The sequence below is a fragment of the Euprymna scolopes genome, chromosome 17 (assembly GCF_053919585.1).
Source record: "Euprymna scolopes isolate OS-2025 chromosome 17, ASM5391958v1, whole genome shotgun sequence".
NCBI lineage: Eukaryota > Metazoa > Mollusca > Cephalopoda > Sepiida > Sepiolidae > Euprymna > Euprymna scolopes.
In genome coordinates, this window is record NC_136498.1 from 76,662,263 (window position 1) to 76,683,453 (window position 21,191).

Consider the following 21,191-nt stretch of genomic DNA (forward strand, 5'->3'; position numbering starts at 1 on the left):
GGAACACATTCTGCAGAAGAACTTGTAAAGGATGCAACATTACAGCGATGTGACAAAGGTTAGAACTTGGGCGAAAGCAAAGCATCTGCCTGATTTCAGAAGGTCATTCCCCCAAGAATTATCCACTTCTTCCAGCAGTGGCAACGGAGTCATCATCTTAAATCTTCACGTTTTTAAAAGGGGACGAGGGGAATTTATTACTGTCCTCATTCATGAACTAATATCGATAGGACAAACCATGCTATTTTTGTTTCTGAACTGACTGCCCCTTTCTACTACAAACTTTGCCACTGTAAGAAGCATGTAATAAAGTTTGTAGGGATGAGCAATGAAAGTGAAAGTCATTTCTTTTCATAACAGAAAAAATGAATTTTATCTCTCACTGAAAAAATTCCACCAAAAATCAGAGAATTATTGGATCGTAATGAAATTTTCAATATATATAAAATAATAAATGAATGTTATCCCTTCGCACAGCTTTTGAAAATTTGAAACCAGTCGAACCTCTCTAATAGTGAATGATACTACATATGTATTGACGGCTGAAAACAAGCTTGTTAGCTTACATCATCTTCATGATTTTATGCAGAATCTCCGAATATTTAGTTTTATTTATGGTATTGTGGAAGTTACTAGTACAATCTTGGTCAAATTTTTTTTAATATTTCAGATTTTCAAACTGAAAAATGACTAGTAAAAACTATACTCTTGTAAAAATACCTAGTAAAAACTATACTCTTGCAAAAATCGCTAGTAAATACTATACTCCTGTAAAAATGTTCCAAACCTATTTCAAACTATCCTCTGAATGATTTCAAAAATATCTGTAAAAATGGGTTGTAAATACTACACTCCTGTAAAAATGGGTTGTAAATACTATATTCCTGTAAAAATGGGTTGTAAATATTATACTCCTATAAAAATGGGTAGTAAATACTATACTCATGTAAAAATGGGTTGTAAATACAATACTCCTGTAAAAATGGCTAGTAAATACTATATTCCTGTAAAAATGGGTTGTAAATACTATACTCCTGTAAAAATGGGTTGTAAATACTATATTCCTGTAAAAATGGGTTGTAAATACTATACTCCTATAAAAATGGGTTGTAAATACTATACTCCTGTAAAAATGGGTTGTAAATACTATACTCCTGTAAAAATGGGTTGTAAATACTATACTCCTGTAAAAATGGGTTGTAAATACTATACTCCTGTAAAAATGGGTTGTAAATACTATACTCTTGTAAAAATGGCTAGTAAATACTATACTCTTGTAAAAATGGGTAGTAAATAGTATACTCCTGGATAGTAAATACTATACTCTTGAAAAAATGGGAAGTAAATACTATACTCTTGAAAAAATGGATAATAAAAAGTATACTCTTTGTAAGGTTTCCGAGTCGACTATCGTCGTAGTCGTCGTTCTTCCTCCGGTGCGTGCGTGCTCTATATATACTACTAATCAGACGACGGTGTCACTCTTTTGTGTGTCCCGTCTTAATGGTCGTTCCTATTCTCTACATGCCCTCCCCCCACCATGTGACCACACTACCGTCGTTTTGTGGTCATGTGACTGGAGAATTCCGTGTAGTAGTGAGTTGGTCCTTGCATTTGAGGGGAAAGTGGCCTTGGTGCTCGTGTTACCCTCATGCTGCGTCGTGGGACCGGACTCGTCTGCATTGGCTTGTGGTTGATCGGATCTTGGTCCGCCTCCATATCTGTTTCTGATGTGTCACAATCAGCTTCTTCCACCTCCATCATCTCATGCATGTTGCACGGTGGTTTGCTGTCCTCCCTTCTTGGTGTTTGGGGAGGTGGTTGATGGGGTTGTTGAGTGGGTGGATACTCCGGCGTATCCATGACCGGTTTGATTTTCCTGAGGAAACGGCGATTGCGTAATGTGATCCTGCCGCTACCATCCAACCGTATCCTGTACTGCCTGTTACCCATTGTCTCGACGACTCTCCCAGTTTTCGCCCATCGTCGTGGATTTGATCCCTCCTGATTCTGCACCTGCACAGACTCGCCGACTCGGAGCTGTTGGAGGGGGCGGCTGTGTATGTCGTACTGTTCTTTATTAAGTACGTGCCTTTTCGCCATCGCCCTCTCTCTCAAATCTCTGGTCTCCGTCCAACGCTTGTGGATGCAGTATTTTTTGCGAAGTGCGGGGAGATGGCCCCTTAATGTTCGACCATATAGTATTTCCGCCGGCGACAATCCAAGGTCCTGACTGGGCGTATTCCTATGAGTCATCATCGCTCGTGCTGCCCGATCATGATGTAGGTGTCCGTAGCCATCAACGCAGTCCATCAGCATTCTTTTGGCCGTTTTTACGGCCAGTTCAGCTCGGCCATTACTCTGGGGGTAATGTGCAGATGATATGCGCCTTTTTACGCCCCAGTCTTCTAGGAACGATTTGTATTCTAGTGAATCGAATGGTGGCCCTCCATCGGATGATATTTTCTCCGGCGCACCATACGTGCAAAACCAAACCCTCAGGGCGTTACACACCGCTGCAGCCCTTCCTGATGGTAGTGGTGCAACCTCAATCCAACCGGTATATCGGTCCGCGTATACCATGTAACTTTTCCCGTGCATATCTAGTAAGTCAGTGACTGTCTTTTGAAATGGGAATTCCGGGTTTATGGGTGGCATTAGTGGTTCCCTAGGCTGGGATGGGGCGATCGAATTGCAATTCCGACATTGCGCCCTTGTTTGTCGGATGCTGGCGTCTAAACCAGGCCAAAATAACCATTGTCTGGCGTTAGCCAACATACCATTCGCCCCTTGATGGGCGGAGTGTAATGCCTCTAACACCTCGGCTCTAAGCCGTTTTGGTATCAAAATTTTGTCCCCTTTTATGGGTACCCCTTCCAGACAATATAGTTGGTCTGCCATCGTCCAGAATTGCCGGATTTCTGGTGGTAGTTTGTGGCGTGACCTTGGGAACCCGTCTTGAATGTATGTCGCCAACGTTCGGCACTCCTCATCGGTGGCTGCAGCTGCGACTATCCTATCCCAGGTGATCGCTCGGAACTTGGGGTCATGTGCGTATGCAGCTATGATGGATGCTTGTATACTCCCCTCTATTTGCTGGGAAGTGTCAGTGCCCTTTAGTCTGCTGTGTCTTGACGGCACCGGGTATCGGGATGTGCAGTCCGGTGCTGCGTTGAGTTTCCCAGGAACATGCCTAATCTGGAACCTGTACATCAACGACCGCTCCTTGAATGAGAACAGGTGGGGATTTTTTATATTCTCAAGGATCTGATCCGAGAAAATTTTCACTAGGGGCTGGTGGTCCACGGTGACCAATAGGTCTGGGGATCCCAGGATGAACATCCTACAAGACTCCAAGCCATAAATCAGCGCTAGAGCCTCCCCCTCTATAGGGGAATAACGAGATTCTGCATCTTTCGTGAAGTGAGACCCGCCCAAAATCATCTTCCAGTGGTCCTTACCACAGTTGGGACCTAATTCCGTTGGGCATTGGCAATGCTTCTGGAACAGAAAATACCCAATGCCAACCTTACTGAAGTCGGTTGAAAGGCAGGTCGCTCTGTTCATATCGAAGGTTTTCACCCCTTCTTCGATTTTCTGAACGATATTCCTCTTCGACTCTTCGAAAAGTCTATTCAATGTGTCATCCCAGTAAAATTTACGGTTCTTTGTCCGCAGCAACTCTCGAAAAGGGGCCATTATATCGGCCTGTGCAAATGTATACGACACCTGGTTAACTAAACCAAACCAGGACCTGATACCAGTAATGCTCGTTGGGGTCGGGAAATTGAGAATAGCCTCCGTCATTTTTTTAGTTGGCTTCACGCCATCCGAGGTTATCACAAAGCTGGCAAATTCAACTTCATCGTCAGCAAATTGAAATTTGTCAGGGTTAAAGACTATCCTACATTTACCACAATGGGTAATATAGTCCACAGTATGCTAGAAAGCCAATTCTAAGGACCTGTCCCATAGGAGTGTGTCGTCTATACACCGGGTCTTTCGAGGCATGTCAACTGTGATGTCATCGAACCGGCGCGTGTACCCGTCCCCGGATGCGTGAAAACCCTGGGGAGCCCTGAGATACCGATAACGACCCCATTCCGTTATGAACGTGGTCGCGTCCCGGGCTTTTGGGGAGAGTGGCAGACTATGGTACCCATTCCATGCGTCCAAGACAGTCTTTTTGGTTTGGGCAGGCACCACGGACACCTGATTAAAAGGGGACGGTGTGTGATGAGTCTCTCTCATCGTTGCTGCATTCAATTTTTGTAGGTCTACCGTCCTTCTTGGTGACCCGTCTTTCTTTGGAGCGACTACCATCCTCGAACACCAGATCGTAGGTGTGCCTGCTGGTACCGGTTCGATAATACCCAATGCAACATCTCGATCCAAATCATCCTTTACCCTTTTCTTCCAGTGATGAGGGACTGGAATGGGTGTGTGTATGGCCGATGGTTTCGCCCCCGGGGTAAAAGTTATATCCAGCGGCCTCCCTAACATGACTTGTAACGGTTGATGGGGGCAGGTGTTGAATGCGCTGGACTTAAAGTGTTCACGTAACCACTTCTCTAACCGTTCCCTATTATCTCCAGTGGGGGTAAACGGGATCCTCGCTGGCTTGTCCGGGACGGATTCTCTTTTCGGACATCCACACGGTGCTGTCCCACTTTCTGAAGCCGATAAATCGGCCTTTGATACTCGATGCGGGAAGTCGCGATTGATTACTCCTAGGTCTTTGAGGGCTGATTCTGACAAGTAGAATCCTGACGTGTTTTCTGAAACGTAGACCACTTGTCGCGTTTCCTTCTGACCGAGCTTAATCTGAGTCAGGACCACCCCCTTGATATCTAGGGGTTCGTCTGTGATTCCCCGTATCCTGTGGGTGGTAGGTATCAGGATCCTGCTGGTGCACCCTAATATTTTCAATATTTCTGGGCCACTCGAACACGTCTGGGCATCGGTATCTGCAATGGCCTGGATGCGGTGTTTTCGACGGCTTACTCCCTTATCCAAAGCGCACCCGAATTTAGCCTGGGACTCTGGTATCAGGGACACATCGACCATTAATGAGGGTGGTGGCTCAGGGGGACTTCTCCTGAACCCACCACTGCTCCATGCAAGGTGTGGCACTGCTGCTATTCTACCTTTTTGATTGTAACATGCCGGTGCCCCCTCCATTCTGCTGCCGAAAATATTCGATTGACGTGTGGCATCGTTTGTTGACTCCGCCGTCGACCTCTCCTGTTTCCGGCACACTCTTTGTAAGTGGCCTGTGACGCCACAATTAAAACATTTTAGCCCCCTCGCCGGGCAGTTCTTCCGCCCTTTTAACCCACTGGGGTGTGAGGTCCTCCCACACCCTTCACAAGGACTATTCTGAGGGGTTTTGAGCGGCTGCTCCTTCCGAGATGGTTTTTTCTCGGTTGTTAGTAGGCCAAAAGTCGAGTGTCCCTCTGAGCCTCGTTGCAACTGAGGAGCAGACGTCTCTGTAGTTTCTAAACTAACCAGCCTGTGAAGCTTCTGCTCCACAGTGGTTAGAATATTTGCTTCGGCCAGCAATTTACACTGGTACTCCGCATTTGCCAGACCGGCTACGAGTTGGCCAGCTACCATGTCCTCCGAATAGTTTACGGCTTGCCGGCAGTTCTCGTTGGGGCACAGAACCGTGAAATTGCAAAACCGTGCCTGGGACCGAAGCTTTGCCAAGAACTGTGCGGGTCCCTCCCCCGTCTGTTGTCTGATGTTATGAAATTTATGTCTATGCACCTCCGGGTGTAGACCTCTCACCGCAATGAACTGTATATGCCTTAAGAGTTGTTTCTCTGTGACAGAATTGAGGGTTTCAGGCCCAACTAAGTCAAATAAAAGTTTATTTACCTCATTTGAGCAAGCTGTCCTTAGTTCATTGCGGATTTCCACGGGGTCGGTAAGGCCGCACATTTGTTTGTATCGGGCCCACGAGTCAATGAAAAGCGCCCAGTCCACGTCGGTGAATCCATGTTCGATACGTAGCCGGTCTGGTTTCTTGGTGTTAGACCGACTTGAGGCACTCCCTCCACGAAGCTCATTGTTTTCTCTTTGCAGATTTATTATTTGTTGAATCAACTGCATGTATTGGCCGTCCTCGTGTTGTCCTGACGCCATTATACTCCAAAAATCGTGCAAAAGAAATTATGTTGAAAAATAAATCCTGTTCGTAGCGCCATGTAAGGTTTCCGAGTCGACTATCGTCGTAGTCGTCGTTCTTCCTCCGGTGCGCGCGTGCTCTATATATACTACTAATCAGACGACGGTGTCACTCTTTTGTGTGTCCCGTCTTAATGGTCGTTCCTATTCTCTACACTCTTGAAAAAATAGATAGTAAATACTCTTGACCAGACATTGGAGTGACTGCTAATATTAAGAGAGTGAACTGGAGATCTTCATTTATGCCTTTTTCTCTCAGGTCAATTTTTTTTTTTAAGTCTTACTCTGTGAACATGACTTTTCCCTCAACTTTTCTACACCTATTAACCCAAGAACTCTCATCCATTCTGTCAACATGGCCATACTATCAAAGTCTACCGTTTTATATTGTTCAGATTTAATCTTCCTATCAGAACTAAGTATGTCTTTAAGAGTTGCATTAGACATTCATCATATCATTCTCATATCATTTCTCTCCATATATGCATATATCCTCAACCTTCACTGGTCAGGTTTCACTTCCCTGCATCATTACACTATGCACATATGCCTGAAAGAAACTTCTTCCGGTCGACAGTAGTAACATTTTGTTGGTCAGTAATGGCTGAATTTTCCTGAGCTTACTCCATTCACTTTATATTCTTGCAATTACACTAGAATCTGCTCCACCCTGTGCTGCAATGGTATGCTTACCAAAATATTACATCACATCGTTTTGAATATGAAGCAATTGTACTTGAGACAGTGGGTGATCCATGTGAATACAGGACAGCCATATCTGTATTCATGAATTTCTCAAATCTTTCTTCACATTCAAGATGAATTTCTGAAAGAAAAAAGAAAGTTTAGAAAGTTTGTTTGCAATGAGCAGATTTTTTTTTCCATTTTCATATTTTTAATACTTTAAATTTAAAAATTTTTTTACTATTGAAATATTTAATATTATATTTTGAAAATTCAACCACTATAAAAATAAAAAATAAAATCCATATTAATGTATTAATCCGTATTAAAAAAAACAACCATTAATCAAGCTCAATACGAAGTGGAAGGCACACTTAAATGCTTTTCAGTATTTTAAACAATTTTAGTCATCTTTCCATTCAATTCATTACTTTATTTTAAATTTTTTTCATTACTCGCCTGAGGACGACTTATGGAGGTTGAAAACGTTTGCAAATACAGCAAATTTCTTTTTATACTCGAACAGAATGTTCGGAAACTAGTCCGTCAAAAAAAAAAATGGATTGTAAGAGAAGCAAACAAGAGTTGTCTCTGCTCTTCAATGAAGCATGCACTATATAATAAAGAACCATATATATATGGTAAAACTGGTAATTAGTAAAAACCTGAAGAGAGTGCTCAATACTATTACGGAGCAAATATATGTTATATACTATATAATAATAAAAAAATGAAACAAATAAAACATATATATATGAGATAAGTGACCTGGCAATAATATCCCAGAAACTATTGAACTCATTCTGATAGTGGACTCCCTAGGTTGTATGATATCCTTTTTCTATTACTTTTAAGCACCATTTAAATAACTTTTAAATAACATTTTCAATATATGTGCCGAAAAGCAAAATATTTGTTGATTCATAGCTGAACATTTTGCTAATTGCATTTCATTTCTTCTGATGATATGAGCCAAGTAGTATCTGTGATGATATGAGCTAGTATCTGCCTAGCGGAGTAGTGAGCGCTAGCTGTGTCTAGCGGAGTAGTGAGCGCTAGCTGTGTCTAGCGGAGTGTTGAGCACTAGCTGTGTCTAGCGGAGTAGTGAGCGCTAGTTGTGTCTAGTGGAGTAATGAGCACTAGCTGTGTCTAGCGGAGTGTTGAGCACTAGCTGTGTCTAGCGGAGTGTTGAGCGCTAGCTGTGTCTAGCGGAGTAGTGAGCGCTAGCTGTGTCTAGTGGAATAGTGAGCGCTAGCTGTGTCTAGCGGAGTGTTGAGCGCTAGTTGTGTCTAGCGGAGTGTTGTGCACTAGGTGTGTCTAGCGGAGTGTTGAGCACTAGCTGTGTCTAGCAGAGTGTTGAGCGCTAGTTGTGTCTAGTGGAGTGTTGAGCGCTAGCAGTGTCTAGCAGAGTGTTGAGCACTAGCTGTGTCTAGCAGAGTGTTGAGCGCTAGCTGTGTCTAGCGGAGAGTTGAGCGCTAGCTATGTCTAGCGGAGATGAATACTACATTCCTACCCAGTTTATGATCATGAGATCAGAGGGGCGTGTAGTGGAAATTGTAGTGTGACTGCAGTCACGGAAGTGGGCTGCATGTGCGAACTCGAAACCCGAGCGATGGAAGATGAGAAGGCGACAAATCATCAGGTTCAATCGCGCATTAATTTGCATGAATGTGATAATATAAGGCCAGGAGTTAAGATGTTTGAGGAGAGTCGAGAATCGGATTGAATGTGGTTAGTGCAGAGAGTGTCGCTGAGAATCCAGTCCAGGCTTTTTTTTTGTTTAGACATTCTCTTTTTGATTCTTGTGTGCTAACCCATGAAACAGTTACAAAAAAAAGTTTATAACAACATCATATTCAAGCACTAGCAACAACAACAGCAACTCCCCCTCTATATCTTTCCTGACCATGGTGCCAAGTATGTCAATGTGGTATTGTCAGAGCTACCCAACTAACAGAGTTCTGGTAAAAAATCCAGGAGGAGTCTGTATCGGGATCTGTCATCTTATGATCATCTATGTCTCTGCTTGTGATAAGCAAAGATGCATAGCGCATGGAACTGCAGATCAATGGAATGAGAGTTACAACATTTCTTCGGCACCATTTCTTTCTGTGTTCTTGGCCAAACCATGCAACCGCTGAGCCTTCTCATCCTCAGTGTTGGGAGTAAAAACCTGTAAATTAGCAAACAGTTGTAATTAATAGGGACTTCATGCCGACTGAACAATTCTGAGGCATAATCTTCATGACCTCTATGCAGAAGTCTGATTTGCTTAACAACTAGCATTGAATCCAAGCGTTGTGTGGTGGTACAATGACCTCTTAACACTAATCTGCATCACCTGAGAAGCCAGTTATTGAACTCTTTCCTAGTGCTGAATATAACATATTAGGATTGAGGGTTTATGCAAAGGAGTATTATCTGTCCAAGATGGTCTCTTCTATGGTGTCTTCAACTAGCCTTAACACACCCAGCATACTGTAATGCATAAAATAGTCCATTTTGCACTTGCAACAGCCTCTCCATTGTGAATTACCATTCATACGTGGTGAAGAATCACACCCTTCAAGAGGTCATCCCTATTAATATACATAGGCATGGGTAGATTATGGTGGATCTAGAGGAGTAAACCTAGGTTAACAATCCTGTTATTTCCATGGGTAGCAGTAGTTTCTGTAGCGTCTAACAAAAGTGAGGTAGTGAGTCATAGAACTGTTAGTGGTGATGGTGTCCTGACAAAATACTCATCTCTTTGGAAAGGTTGGTGTTAGGAACAGTATCCAGACATAAAATTTTTTTTTCTTCAAACTATGGCTGTTCGAAGTGATTGAACTAAATTGCCAAAAGGCAGACTCATGCTCAGCATAGAAACCTGTTTACAACTGGATAAGAAAGAAAGAAAGAAGACAGGGCTGGATGTCATATACTAACAGAATATAGAAAAAATGATGACCACATTAGCAATTAAATAAATGAGTTATACGCCTGAAGAAGGTCATAGGACACATCAGTTGAAACACAAACATCAGCAAGGACCTGTAGCACAGTGGTTAAAGTACTTGAACTCAATTGTAAAAGTGATATTCACCTGATTATTGAAGGTTCAATTCTCTGTTTGAAAAATACAATTGCGAATTACTTAGGACCTCTATCCAGTTGTGGCTGATGGAACAAGAGCATGGTACCCCCATGATGTAAATAAAGGGTTCCGTTCAAAATTCTGCCCTTATTCCCAAGTTTGACAGAAACATTCCCAAGTTTGACAAGATACATCTGAAGAAGGTTGAAGATTACATCAATTGAAACGTTGTGAAAATCACACTCAATATGAAAACAGTAGTCCGATGAATCCAAATAATACAAATAATCAATCCTCATCTCAAAAAATTCCGAAACGTCACAAACATCAGCATTGATGAAGATGAGAATTTGACCACAAAAATTTTTTTTTCATATTTCGAATATTGAATGAAGTAATGATAATAAACAATTTGTACACTTACCAAATGTGCCATAAAACCCACGAGGACTACATGCGCCGACACCCCAATATTTCAACGCTTTTATGGCTGCTGTCTGAAAGAACATGCATGTGATATTTGTAATTTTAAATAACGCACAAATAATATTTGATCCAATTATTGATAATATTAATTAAATATTAATTAGATTAATATTACCAAATTTAAAACCAATACATGTTTTATAATTTATTTGACAAATATTTGACATTTTTGTATATTCAGAAAACTTTCTCGCATCAACTAGATTTATTTTTTGACCATTAACTTATTAATTGAATCAAATGAAAAATAAAGAAACGGGTGATCATTTTAATGGATACAAGCAATTTCCAGTTTTTAAACTTGTTAAAAGTAAATGGTGTTGGCAATTTGAAAACACTCGCTATATTACAATTTGTTTTACTTCATATTTTTTTAACTATGTTAAGTAAACATTCATTTTCTTTTATTTAAACATCTATTTAATTTATTTTGTTTATTATTTACAAATATACTTTACTTTCAGTATTAACTATCCTGGGTGTTAAAAAAAAAAAGTGGTATTAGGCAAGCAGGCTCAAACCCGTGAATGTGAAGAAAAGTGTTAAAAAAAATGGTAGTAGCGTGGGGTGGAAGTCAAAACAACAGCCAGGGTGAAGAGAGGTGTTTAAAAAAAAAGGTGGTATTAGGCAGGCTAAACCCGTGACGTGAAGGCGGAAAAGCAAGTGAAAGAAAATCTGACGTCTTAGCCGATGTCTCCATGACGCAACCGGAAGTCAAAAAAACGTTGAAATTAACTGAAGTCAATACAACAGTGATGATGACTTGCTAAAATGTCAGTGAAAAAAATCGACCCCTCCTTGTACAAAATGGCAGAGTTTAGGGTGGAGGAATTAATATTTTGGGCCAACTTTTTTATATTTGGCGTCCGAGACGTTGAGCTTAAAAATAATACTGATCTTGTCAGGATCCATCACCTCCGTCTCAAGTTTTTGTAAGACATACATACATACATACATACTTCACTTTTATTGTTCTTCTGTATTTCTATTGTGAAGTGATTAATTTAAATCTATATATACAAAAGCGAAAATGTATTATGTATGAATGTGTGTATGTTTGTGTGTCTGCTAAAAACTTTCGACAGACATGACGAAAATTCACAAACTTGGTATCATATCGAAGCTCCATCCTTCGCTCGAAAAATATCGAAAAATTGGCCAAAAATGTTCATTTTTTCACCCTGAAATCGACAATTTTTGATGGGGGAGGGGGGTCAACAAAAACGATCTTCTCGTGACGACGAGCGGTTCTACGCATGCGCGAGATGACGTCATGACCTGATTTTCTTTAAATAGTTGAAAACCTGAACAAATTTCATGTACGTTGTGTTAGGTCAGTCAGTTAGCGCGTTGGTTCATTATCTAAACATTTTGGGTTCGAATCGTGGTGTGAGATATCTTCTTTTTTTTTTTCGATTTTTAAAATTTAAATATTGAACCAGTGTTATTTTAGACATTTTTCACGTAACGTTCGTTTTCTGGGTTTTTTTTTAATTCGCTTATCCACCCCCGACCACACACCCAAAAACACCCGGGTACCCACCGGTTTTTTAAATTTTAATATCAAAACAGGCTTATTTAAGCCATTTTTCACGTGTTCATTTTTCTGTTTTGATCGTTTGTTTGCCTTACATTAGTTCTTTTTTGTGTTTTTTCCACCACTTAAGTGTTAACGTTGTTTTCTTTTTTTACTTCGCTTATAACAAACAAACCTACATCGTCATAACGCTCGACGACTTCCGGGCACGCACCTGTCAATTTGGTTCTTACTTAAATAAATTCAAACATCTTTCACTAACTCATTCTGGCTGGCCGATTTTATTTTCAAACTCCGCCTCAGGGCTTCGGGTTCGATCCTAATCCCTCCCCCCCCCCTCCCCCGGTTTCTTTTTTATTTAACACCACACACACCTACAAACACCCGGGCAACGCCGGGTACCCCCGCTAGTCTATTATATAAATCTCACCTGTCTGTTTAAATGTATGTATGTATGTATGTATGTATGTATGTCTGCCTAAAACTTTTGACAGAGATGACGGATTTTCACGAGATTGGTATCATTTTGAAGCTCGCCCTTTCAGACAACAAATATAGAAAAATTGGCTAAAAGCATTAATTCCTTAACCCTCAACTAAGCACTTTTCTACAAGGATGAGTCGCTTTTTTTTGCCGATATTTTCGTCCCTTCTTTTCAATTGACTAGCCTGAATTTAAACCTTCGCCACTTCCGGTTTGGCGATGGATGCAGCGGCAAAGACGTCACATTTTTTTTTTTTTATGTTCTTTTCCTCCTTCGCAGCCTGGCTACTACCACTTTTTTTTTTTTTTTTTTGGTTAACACACACCTCCTGGACAACGTCGGGCACCCAGGCTAGTAACATACAAGAAGTATACAATAAATAAAAAAATTATACGGATTAGTCTTTATTTGCACTTTTAATAACAAAATTTAAGAAATAAAACTTTTTATTTCATTTGAAATCTTCTAAGAAATACATGAAATTTTAAAACTAAAAGTTTTATTTGAATTTATATAATAAATATATGTTTATGAAAATATAAAAATAAAATTATTGAAATCAAAATAACAAATGAAATTATAGAAATCAAAATAACAAATGAAATTATTGAAATCAAAATAACAAATGAAATTATTGAAATCAAAATAACAAATGAAATTATTGAAATCAAAATAACAAATGAAATTATTGAAATCAAAATAACAAATGAAATTATTGAAATCAAAATAACAAATAAAATTATCGAAATCAAAATAACAAATGAAATTATCGAAATCAAAATAACAAATGAAATTAATTAAATCAAAATAACAAATGAAATTATTGAAATCAAAATAACAAATGAAATTATTGAAATCAAAATAACAAATGAAATTATTTAAATCAAAATAACAAAATTTCAAACTAGCTGCACTCCTCAGAAAATTAGGAAATATGTTAACTGACTATAACATAATCTTTCAATGAAAATAATCTCTTCCCTGATATTTCAGATTAAGTAATACTGTTTACTTTCAAAGAATTTCAAAATTGAAAATCACATGAATCGGTAAATATGTAAGAAATTATATGAGAATGACATATCTAATGTGAGTCTTCTGATGACCATAGAGGAAGATTAAATCTGGACAATATACAGGGTGGGACGATAAAGTTGTCACCCTAAAGAAAACAACATTAAAGCTTTATTTTAAAACTTTTATTGATAAAAATCAATTCAGATAACTTGATTATGTAGTAGAGCTGACATATATTCAATGTAGCCGTCTTCAGCCTCAATCACCTCCTCGATACGGGTCCGGAACTGGGTGTATGCCTTTTCCACAAATTCCGGCAGGAGCTCGACAAATGCTCAGTAGATGGCGGCGATCAGGCTGGCTTTAGTGTTGTGGGAGGTCATGTTGGTGATGTTTGCGACGTATGACCAAATGAAGTAGTTCAGTAGGTCAGGGGAGAGTTGGGGCAGTGAGAGAAGGGTACAAAGTCGTAGTACTCCTTCTGAAATCAAGATATAGGTTATTTTAGAAGCTTTGTTCATAGAATCTACATTTAGGTTTAGGCACAGATAAAGAGTGAGGGAAATTATTGATATTGGTTTCAACTAGACAAGTTTTTTTCATGAAAGTTTGATAAGGGGGAGACCATAAATTGGAGCTCAGATGAGCATTTGCCATGAAAATAATGATAAAACAGACTTAGGCTCGCAATATCTCTTCTGTGGGACAGAATTTGCAGGGAAGAGAAAAGGGCATATCCACTAGGTTACAAAGTCTATTTTGAAATCTGTGAAGACAGGATACGGTTTTCCCAGATGTGGCAGCAGTACTCCATCCTTGGACGTACTTGGCTTTTATATAGGTAGAGAATTGCATCAGCAGTGAGATATCTACTGGAGCGGTAGAATGATCCTACCATTTTTCCAGCAGTCTTGGCAACAGATTTGATGTATGCGTTCCATTTCAGATCAGGAGTAAAGGTCAAACCAAGAAACTTGTAAAACATGGAGCCACCCCAAGACGAGAGCCATTCAGTTCAATTGATGCCAGATGGGGATCAGATCATTGATGATGTAAAGATAGAAGCTTGGTTTTAGATGCATTAAAATTAACCAGCCACCTTTTTCCCTATTATACCATGCACTCAAGATCAGACGAGAGAGAATCAGAGAGAACTTGGTCATTTGAAGTGCCAACAGAACAGAGTTCCATAGGTGTGTAGTTCTGGAAAGAAGCTTTATTCATGGAATTTGTGTTTAGATTTAGGTACAGATAAAGAGTGGGGGAAATTGTTGTGGCTAGATGAGTGTCTTTTGTGAAAGTTTGGCAAGGGGGGAACTGTAGATTGAAGCTCAGATAAGTACTTGCCATCAAAATAATGATGGCGTAGAGACAGGCTCGCAATATCTCTTCTGTAGGAAAAAGTTTTCAGGGGAAAAAAAGGGTATCACCTACTTGGTTTTGAAACCGGTTTTGAACTTTGTCAAGGCATGATAAGGTGCTTTAAGCAGCTCCCATGCAGACATGATAACAGTGTTTCATTTTAAGATGTATCTGGCTCTTATACAGGTAGAGGATTGCATTGGGAGTTAGATACCTTCTGGGGCAGTAAAATGATGCAACCATTTTTCTGGCGACAGATTTGATGTAAGCCTTTCATTTTAAGTCAGGAGTGAAGGTCAAACACAGACGTTTGTCAAAACAGAGAGCCTCTTTTAGACGAGAGCCAATGACATCAATTAGAATTTCGCATAATATCAGAAACTGCATGACCCCTAAACAGGGAAAAAAGTTATGTTAAATGAATAGAAAAAGAAAAGGCAGACATTCAAAAAAATTAAATAACCAATTAGCATACATGAGTAGAGCTGTGTTGTTTGGATAGCTGGAGTGACGTCAGCCTGATTGCTATGTAAATGAGGTATATGCCACTTTAAAATGTAAAGTGGAGCTGTTCAGAGTGGGAGGGAGGGGTCGTGTCTGGCATCATAATAATCTAAGACCTGCTATTCTTACTTTATTGATGGGACCTTTGTGTCTGTATGGTCAACAGCTGTAATGCATCTTTCATGACAATTTGCTGGGCTTTCATTGTTGAATTTAGTTTAAACAAAACAGCTCAGTGTCACCTTATTAACTATACATCAGATTAACTGCAGTTTGTTTTCAGGTTAATTTTCCGAACCAGATCAAGTAATTAATATATCACTATATATCATTTGTTTGGTTAGGCTAGTTCGAATGATTCATGAGACGTTATTGTCAGAATACAACTGCATGCCTCTATAGTTACGGGACCTTAGGAGTTGTGGTTTAGTGAAAACAGGCACTGTTTTCATTAGCCACCAACCCAACTGAACCAATTCTTATTTTACAAGCTCTATAATCAGCATAATCTCATTGACAAACAGATTCCCGTTAGATCATCAGAGTTAAGCGACATCGAGCCTGGTCAGTACTAAAATGGATGACATTTGGTCATACCAGGTGCTGTATGTGCTCTGAAGCCTGGAGAGGAATGGGCACCACCAGGCAATTCTTGTCCAAGATATGCTGCATGAAAAAATGCAATGCTTCAACGACTCCAGAAAGTTAAAGTTGACAGTTGGAGGATGATATTACTTTTATAGAAATTCATTGAGAAAAGAACAGAGAGAGAATAGATACTAATTAGATCAGAAGCGCATATGGTTATTGATATTTGCAGATCTAGGATCTAGAATAAAGCACCTCAAAATGAGATGCTAAAAGTTATTTTAGTTTTTTAATATTTACATTGGTTCAATATATTAAGAGTTATTTACCTTGAACCATATTTAAGTTATTTCACTAAATTATCAATTTTAAATTGTGTTTCATTCAAAATATCTTACCTCGATTGATTTGTTTCCTATCAAGCCAAGGAAATTCCACGTGGCCATATTCAGACATTCCTGTCCCTTGATCATGATATGTTTGCCAACTTTCCTATATAGATATATATAAAAGCAGAACAAGATTTGTTATTTGTATTATATGTATTATTGAGACTACTGTTCTCATCTTGAGTGTTATTTTAACACCGTTTCAGGTGTATCTTGTCAAACTCGGGAATCTGTACAGAATTTTGAACAGAACATGGATTAAATAAAGGGTTCTGTTTGACACTGCATGCAGAGTTTAACAAAATACCTGAAGAGGGTTTGAGGTTATATCGGACGAAACGTTGTAAAAATAACACACAAGATGAGAAACATAACATTTGTTACGAGATGCAAATATTTTTACTTTATCCATCTATTGCATAAAACGCAGTTGTCAATGTGTGTAGATGACTATAATGCCACTTTTTTGTATTCAATAAAAAGATTAAAAATATTTTAGATGTTATTTAAAAGCTGGGAAGTAATTTAATTTATAGATGTGTAGAGAGAAAAGCAAGTATCATAAAGAATGAAAAAGCAATCCACACAAAAATATATTCAGTTTTATTAACTACAAATAGCAATTTGAAATAATAACCAAAAATAAAAGTCAATTGGAAGTTAGAATCTTATGCAAGTTCTTAAAAACAAAATAAATGTATAATAGCAGAAGTGTCTTGCATGTGAACTGTAGTAATAATTGAAATAATCCAAATCACTGGCTGTAGGCTATGATGAGGTGATGTACATTGAAGTTTTTAGGCAGATTGACCAATTTATTTTATGTCCTTTTGTTCATATATAGATTTAATCAGCTCCTAATAGTCGCAACTAAATATGGCAGTGTTTCTTTTTTTAAATATTGCAGAGATGTATATTTTCTGTGCTTCTGATTGGCTGAAAAACAATGTCTACATTAATATTTTTATCCAATCGTTTGTTTCTGCTGCTTATTGAAACAAACTCTGCAGATAGAATAGAATATGGAGAGAAGGAGAAAATCCTACGAAAGGCATGATAGTAGAAATGTTAAGAAAATCTCTTTTAGAGATTTTTCTAGACTAGGCTGCTATGCAGGGGAGATTTTTTATAGATCCGTTTACTATTGAAAGTATGGCATGACTTACTTTATTTGCTATTTTATCATCTTTTTTATTTTCTTAAAATATGGGTCATCCACAATTATACAATTCTGATTTTTGAAAAATAAATGCTTGCGGGGATTATTATTAGACTGGGCTTGTTTTCAAGAGAGCTAGAGAAAAATGATAGATCATTTGGATCATTCATAACTACACAATTTTGATTTACATAAATAAATTAATAACAGATGAGAAAAATGTAAAAGGTCATCAACTTACAATGAGGCAGCAGTTTTATTCATGCGAACTAGCAACGGGTGGTCATCACTGATCGGCGGCACTAACGGTTCAGGATCATAATCATTTACCAAATCATTTTTTTCCTAATAAAAAAAAAATGATGGAAATAATTAACCAAGTTTGCAATTGGTCACAATTGCCTTCAATAAGTTTCCAGACTTTTTTTTTGTACAGGCATTTAAAATTTTCGTAGACTCTGAAAAATTCAATATGTTATTGCTATTCATCTTATGAGATGACTGAGCAATTTTTATGATTTCCGGTCCTGTATTTTGTCTGTAGTGAAGGTAATGAAAACCATGACTTACATCCTGTCGATCCTGTCAGATGATGGGATCAAGGGAAAAAACAAACTTTCATTTGTACAGGGTGGAACAATAAAGTTCTCGCCCTAAAAACAAACAACACTTCAGCTTTATTTTAAAACTTTTAGTGAAAAAAATCAATTCAGATAACTTGATTATGTAGTAGAGCTGATATCTATTCAATGTAGCCACCTTCAGCCTCAATCACCTCTTCGATACGGGTCCGGAACTGGGAGTATGCCTTTTCCACAAGCGCCGGCAGGAGCTCGATGAATACTCAGTAGATGGCGGCGATCAGGCTGGCTTTAGTGTTGTGGGAGATCATGTGATGTTCGCGACGTATGACCAAATAATGAAGTAGCCCAGTGGTTTCAGGTCAGGGGAGGGTGGGGGTCACTGAGAGATTCAGGTAATTTGATTATGCAGTAGTAGCCACTTTCAGCCTCAATCACTGCCTCGATACTGGGAGCATGCCTTTTTCACAAGTGCCAGTGGTAGGAGCTCAGTAAATATTCAGCGGATGGCGATCAGGCTGGCTTTGGGGTTGTGGGAGATCATGTTGGTAATGTTCTTGATGTATGACCAAACAAAGTAGTTCAGCGGGTTCAGGACAGTCAGGTCAAGGCAGGAGGACGGGGGGGGGGGGGGGCAGTGAGAGAAGGGTACAAAGTCATAGCACTCTTTCTGAAGCCAAGCCTGGGTCTCTTTGGACTTGTGGGCTGGCGCAGAGTCCTGTTACCACACCCAGTATCTGCCAGTGGCCACCTGATTGCACCAGGGGATCACCACACTCTTCAATACATCCGGGTACACTTTAGTGTTGACTTTTAAACCAACTTTGAAGATGTGAGGTGGCATGATGTGGCTCTCACTTGAAACCACACCAAAGACCATAACTGTGGCCAGAAACTTTGTTTTCATCAGCCTGGGCACTCCTGTTATTCGTGGCAATCCAGCGGTGCATTCTGAGGGTGTTGGCAATGGTCCTATTGTCATAACTTAGTAGAGAGTATGAGTTATACAGTGGCACATTTTCGATCTCACTTGTTTAACATTGTGTCATTTTCATAGAAGACTGCTATTGCTTTTGGGATTTGTACACAACTGGCCAACTAGTAAATGGTCTGCAACAAAAAAGAAAACTGGTTTTGATCAAATGGAAATGGAATCATGTCATCTTTTCTAGGGTGACAATTTTATTGTTTCGCCTTGTAGATGGCTCTTTTATATACATATGGCATTAGTTTGCATATATGGGGAGTGGTGGTTATAAGAAGGATAAATTTGAGCAAACAAGCATTGAGTTTTTGACAGACAAAAGAATTATAGTTACAGTCAAGAAGAATTTATTCAAATTGCAGAGTTGGTAGGAAGGATTCTAACATTTTTTTCTTACACAATCTGATTAAAATAAATAAGAAAAAATCCTTAGAGGAACAAACGTTGATTAACTTCTGGTTACCTTTTCCGTGAGAATAATCCTTTTGCATCTTTTGTTGAACAGCAGGAAAAGGATTAACAAGATGAGAAATGATTCAAAGAAGATTCGTTGGACACACGTCTGTGAGAAAAGAGATAAAAACAAATAGTCAACATTAAAAAGCAAAACAAAGACAAAAAAAATAATGTTTTACATGAAATCATATTAATTACAGAATGCCATATGCATGTGCAAAGGTCAAGGTCGAACCAGTGTCGACCGAAAACTGTTCCTTTTGTTTCACTCATCTGCCAGGGTCTTTTTTGCAGCTTTCTTAAACCTGCAGAGTTTTTGTCACTGACACTGAGAAGGAGAAGGCTCAGCGGTCATGGTTTGGTCGAGAACACATAAATGGAACAGCACAAAAGTTACACTTATTTACACTTATTGCTTTTTAGTTTCATGCCTGCAAAACCTTTGCTTACCACAAACGTAGACATAGTGTCCCCAAAGATGTTGGGTTAGACAGAACTGAGAAGGAAAAGAACAAAATAACAATGTCTTATGTACAAATGAAAAATGAAAAGAAACTGGAATCCTAGGAAGATCTCCCTCCATTCTAGTAATTAAACTACCTAGCAAATATACCTGTTGAACTAAGTGCAAGAGAAATACAAGCAATTGAACTTGAAGCAGTTAGAATCTTAAAAAGATCTCTTGGTGGGGATGTCTGCGATCTGGATAAATATCTGGCATCCCCAACTACAACAAAATGATAATAAAAAAAAACAACAAAAAACAAGGAAGACAGATCTTGATACAAACTCCTCCTCCAGAACCCTGTTTGCTATGTAGCTCTGACACTACTATATTGCCACTCCCTGATGGTCAGGCAGGATTTAGAGGAAGGAGTTGTTGTCGTCGCTAGTGTTTGGATATGACATTGTTGTTGTTGTAAAGTCGTATTTGTTGTTGTTTCCTGGGTTAGTACACAAAACACAAAAATTTAATGCATACAGATATTTAAAATTAATATCTTTATACTTTCAGAATTTTAACTTTAAACAAGTAGCATTTGCTATGATAAACTTCCAGTATTATCTCCCTTTAACAGAACTCTTAAAAGAACTTTGATGACTCATTTAAAATTTACCTCATATATTAATCTAGAGGGGGTACCCGGCATTGCCTGGGTGTTGAGAGGTTTTATGGTAAGGGTATTGAGCAATGGAGCCCTAAAAAAATGTTTCAAACAAAAAAAATTAATTAACCACTCCCTAAAAAGATGAAAATAACAGCGAGTACCTGTGCGAGCGCAAAAAAAAAAAAAAAAAAATTAACTTTTTACTGTGTGTTTTTTTACCCAACTTTGGCTGGTTGTTTCCCCAAGATGTTGGGGGGGGAGGGAAACCAGCTCCCCATAAAAAGGGGATTATCCAGATTGAATAGCAATTGTCTGATATAAGGAGTTTGCCCCCACATTGATCAAAGCTGATTGCTACTGGACATTACCCCGGTGCGATTGCTGGGAACAATTCTTAGCTTTGAATTAGTTTCGGTTTTATACAAAAAAGCTGAACGAATGCAAGACGGGCTGAAATAGCAAGAATTTTGTAAAAATTGACGTAAATAAATCTAGACACGACCCGCGTTCCCAAATCGTAGATATTATTATCTAGGGGGTATATAAACACTTCTAAGCGATAGTAACCCCGCCCCCGGAACC

General features: G+C 39.0%; 1 protein-coding gene across 1 annotated transcript in view; it reads right to left on the reverse strand.

The window, feature by feature from the left end:
* LOC145296807 (serine palmitoyltransferase 1-like) overlaps positions 1–21,191 on the reverse strand; it is a 114,338-nt gene that overhangs the window by 53,363 nt on the left and 39,784 nt on the right. The window contains exons 2-6 of the mRNA XM_080142891.1: positions 19,508–19,606; positions 17,720–17,823; positions 16,329–16,422; positions 10,377–10,449; positions 6,883–7,015 (exon numbers count right to left, since the gene is read on the reverse strand). Of these exons, the coding sequence (XP_079999017.1) occupies positions 6,883–7,015; positions 10,377–10,449; positions 16,329–16,422; positions 17,720–17,742 (323 nt within the window). The 5' untranslated portion in view covers positions 17,743–17,823; positions 19,508–19,606. The remainder of the gene's footprint in view (positions 1–6,882; positions 7,016–10,376; positions 10,450–16,328; positions 16,423–17,719; positions 17,824–19,507; positions 19,607–21,191) is intronic.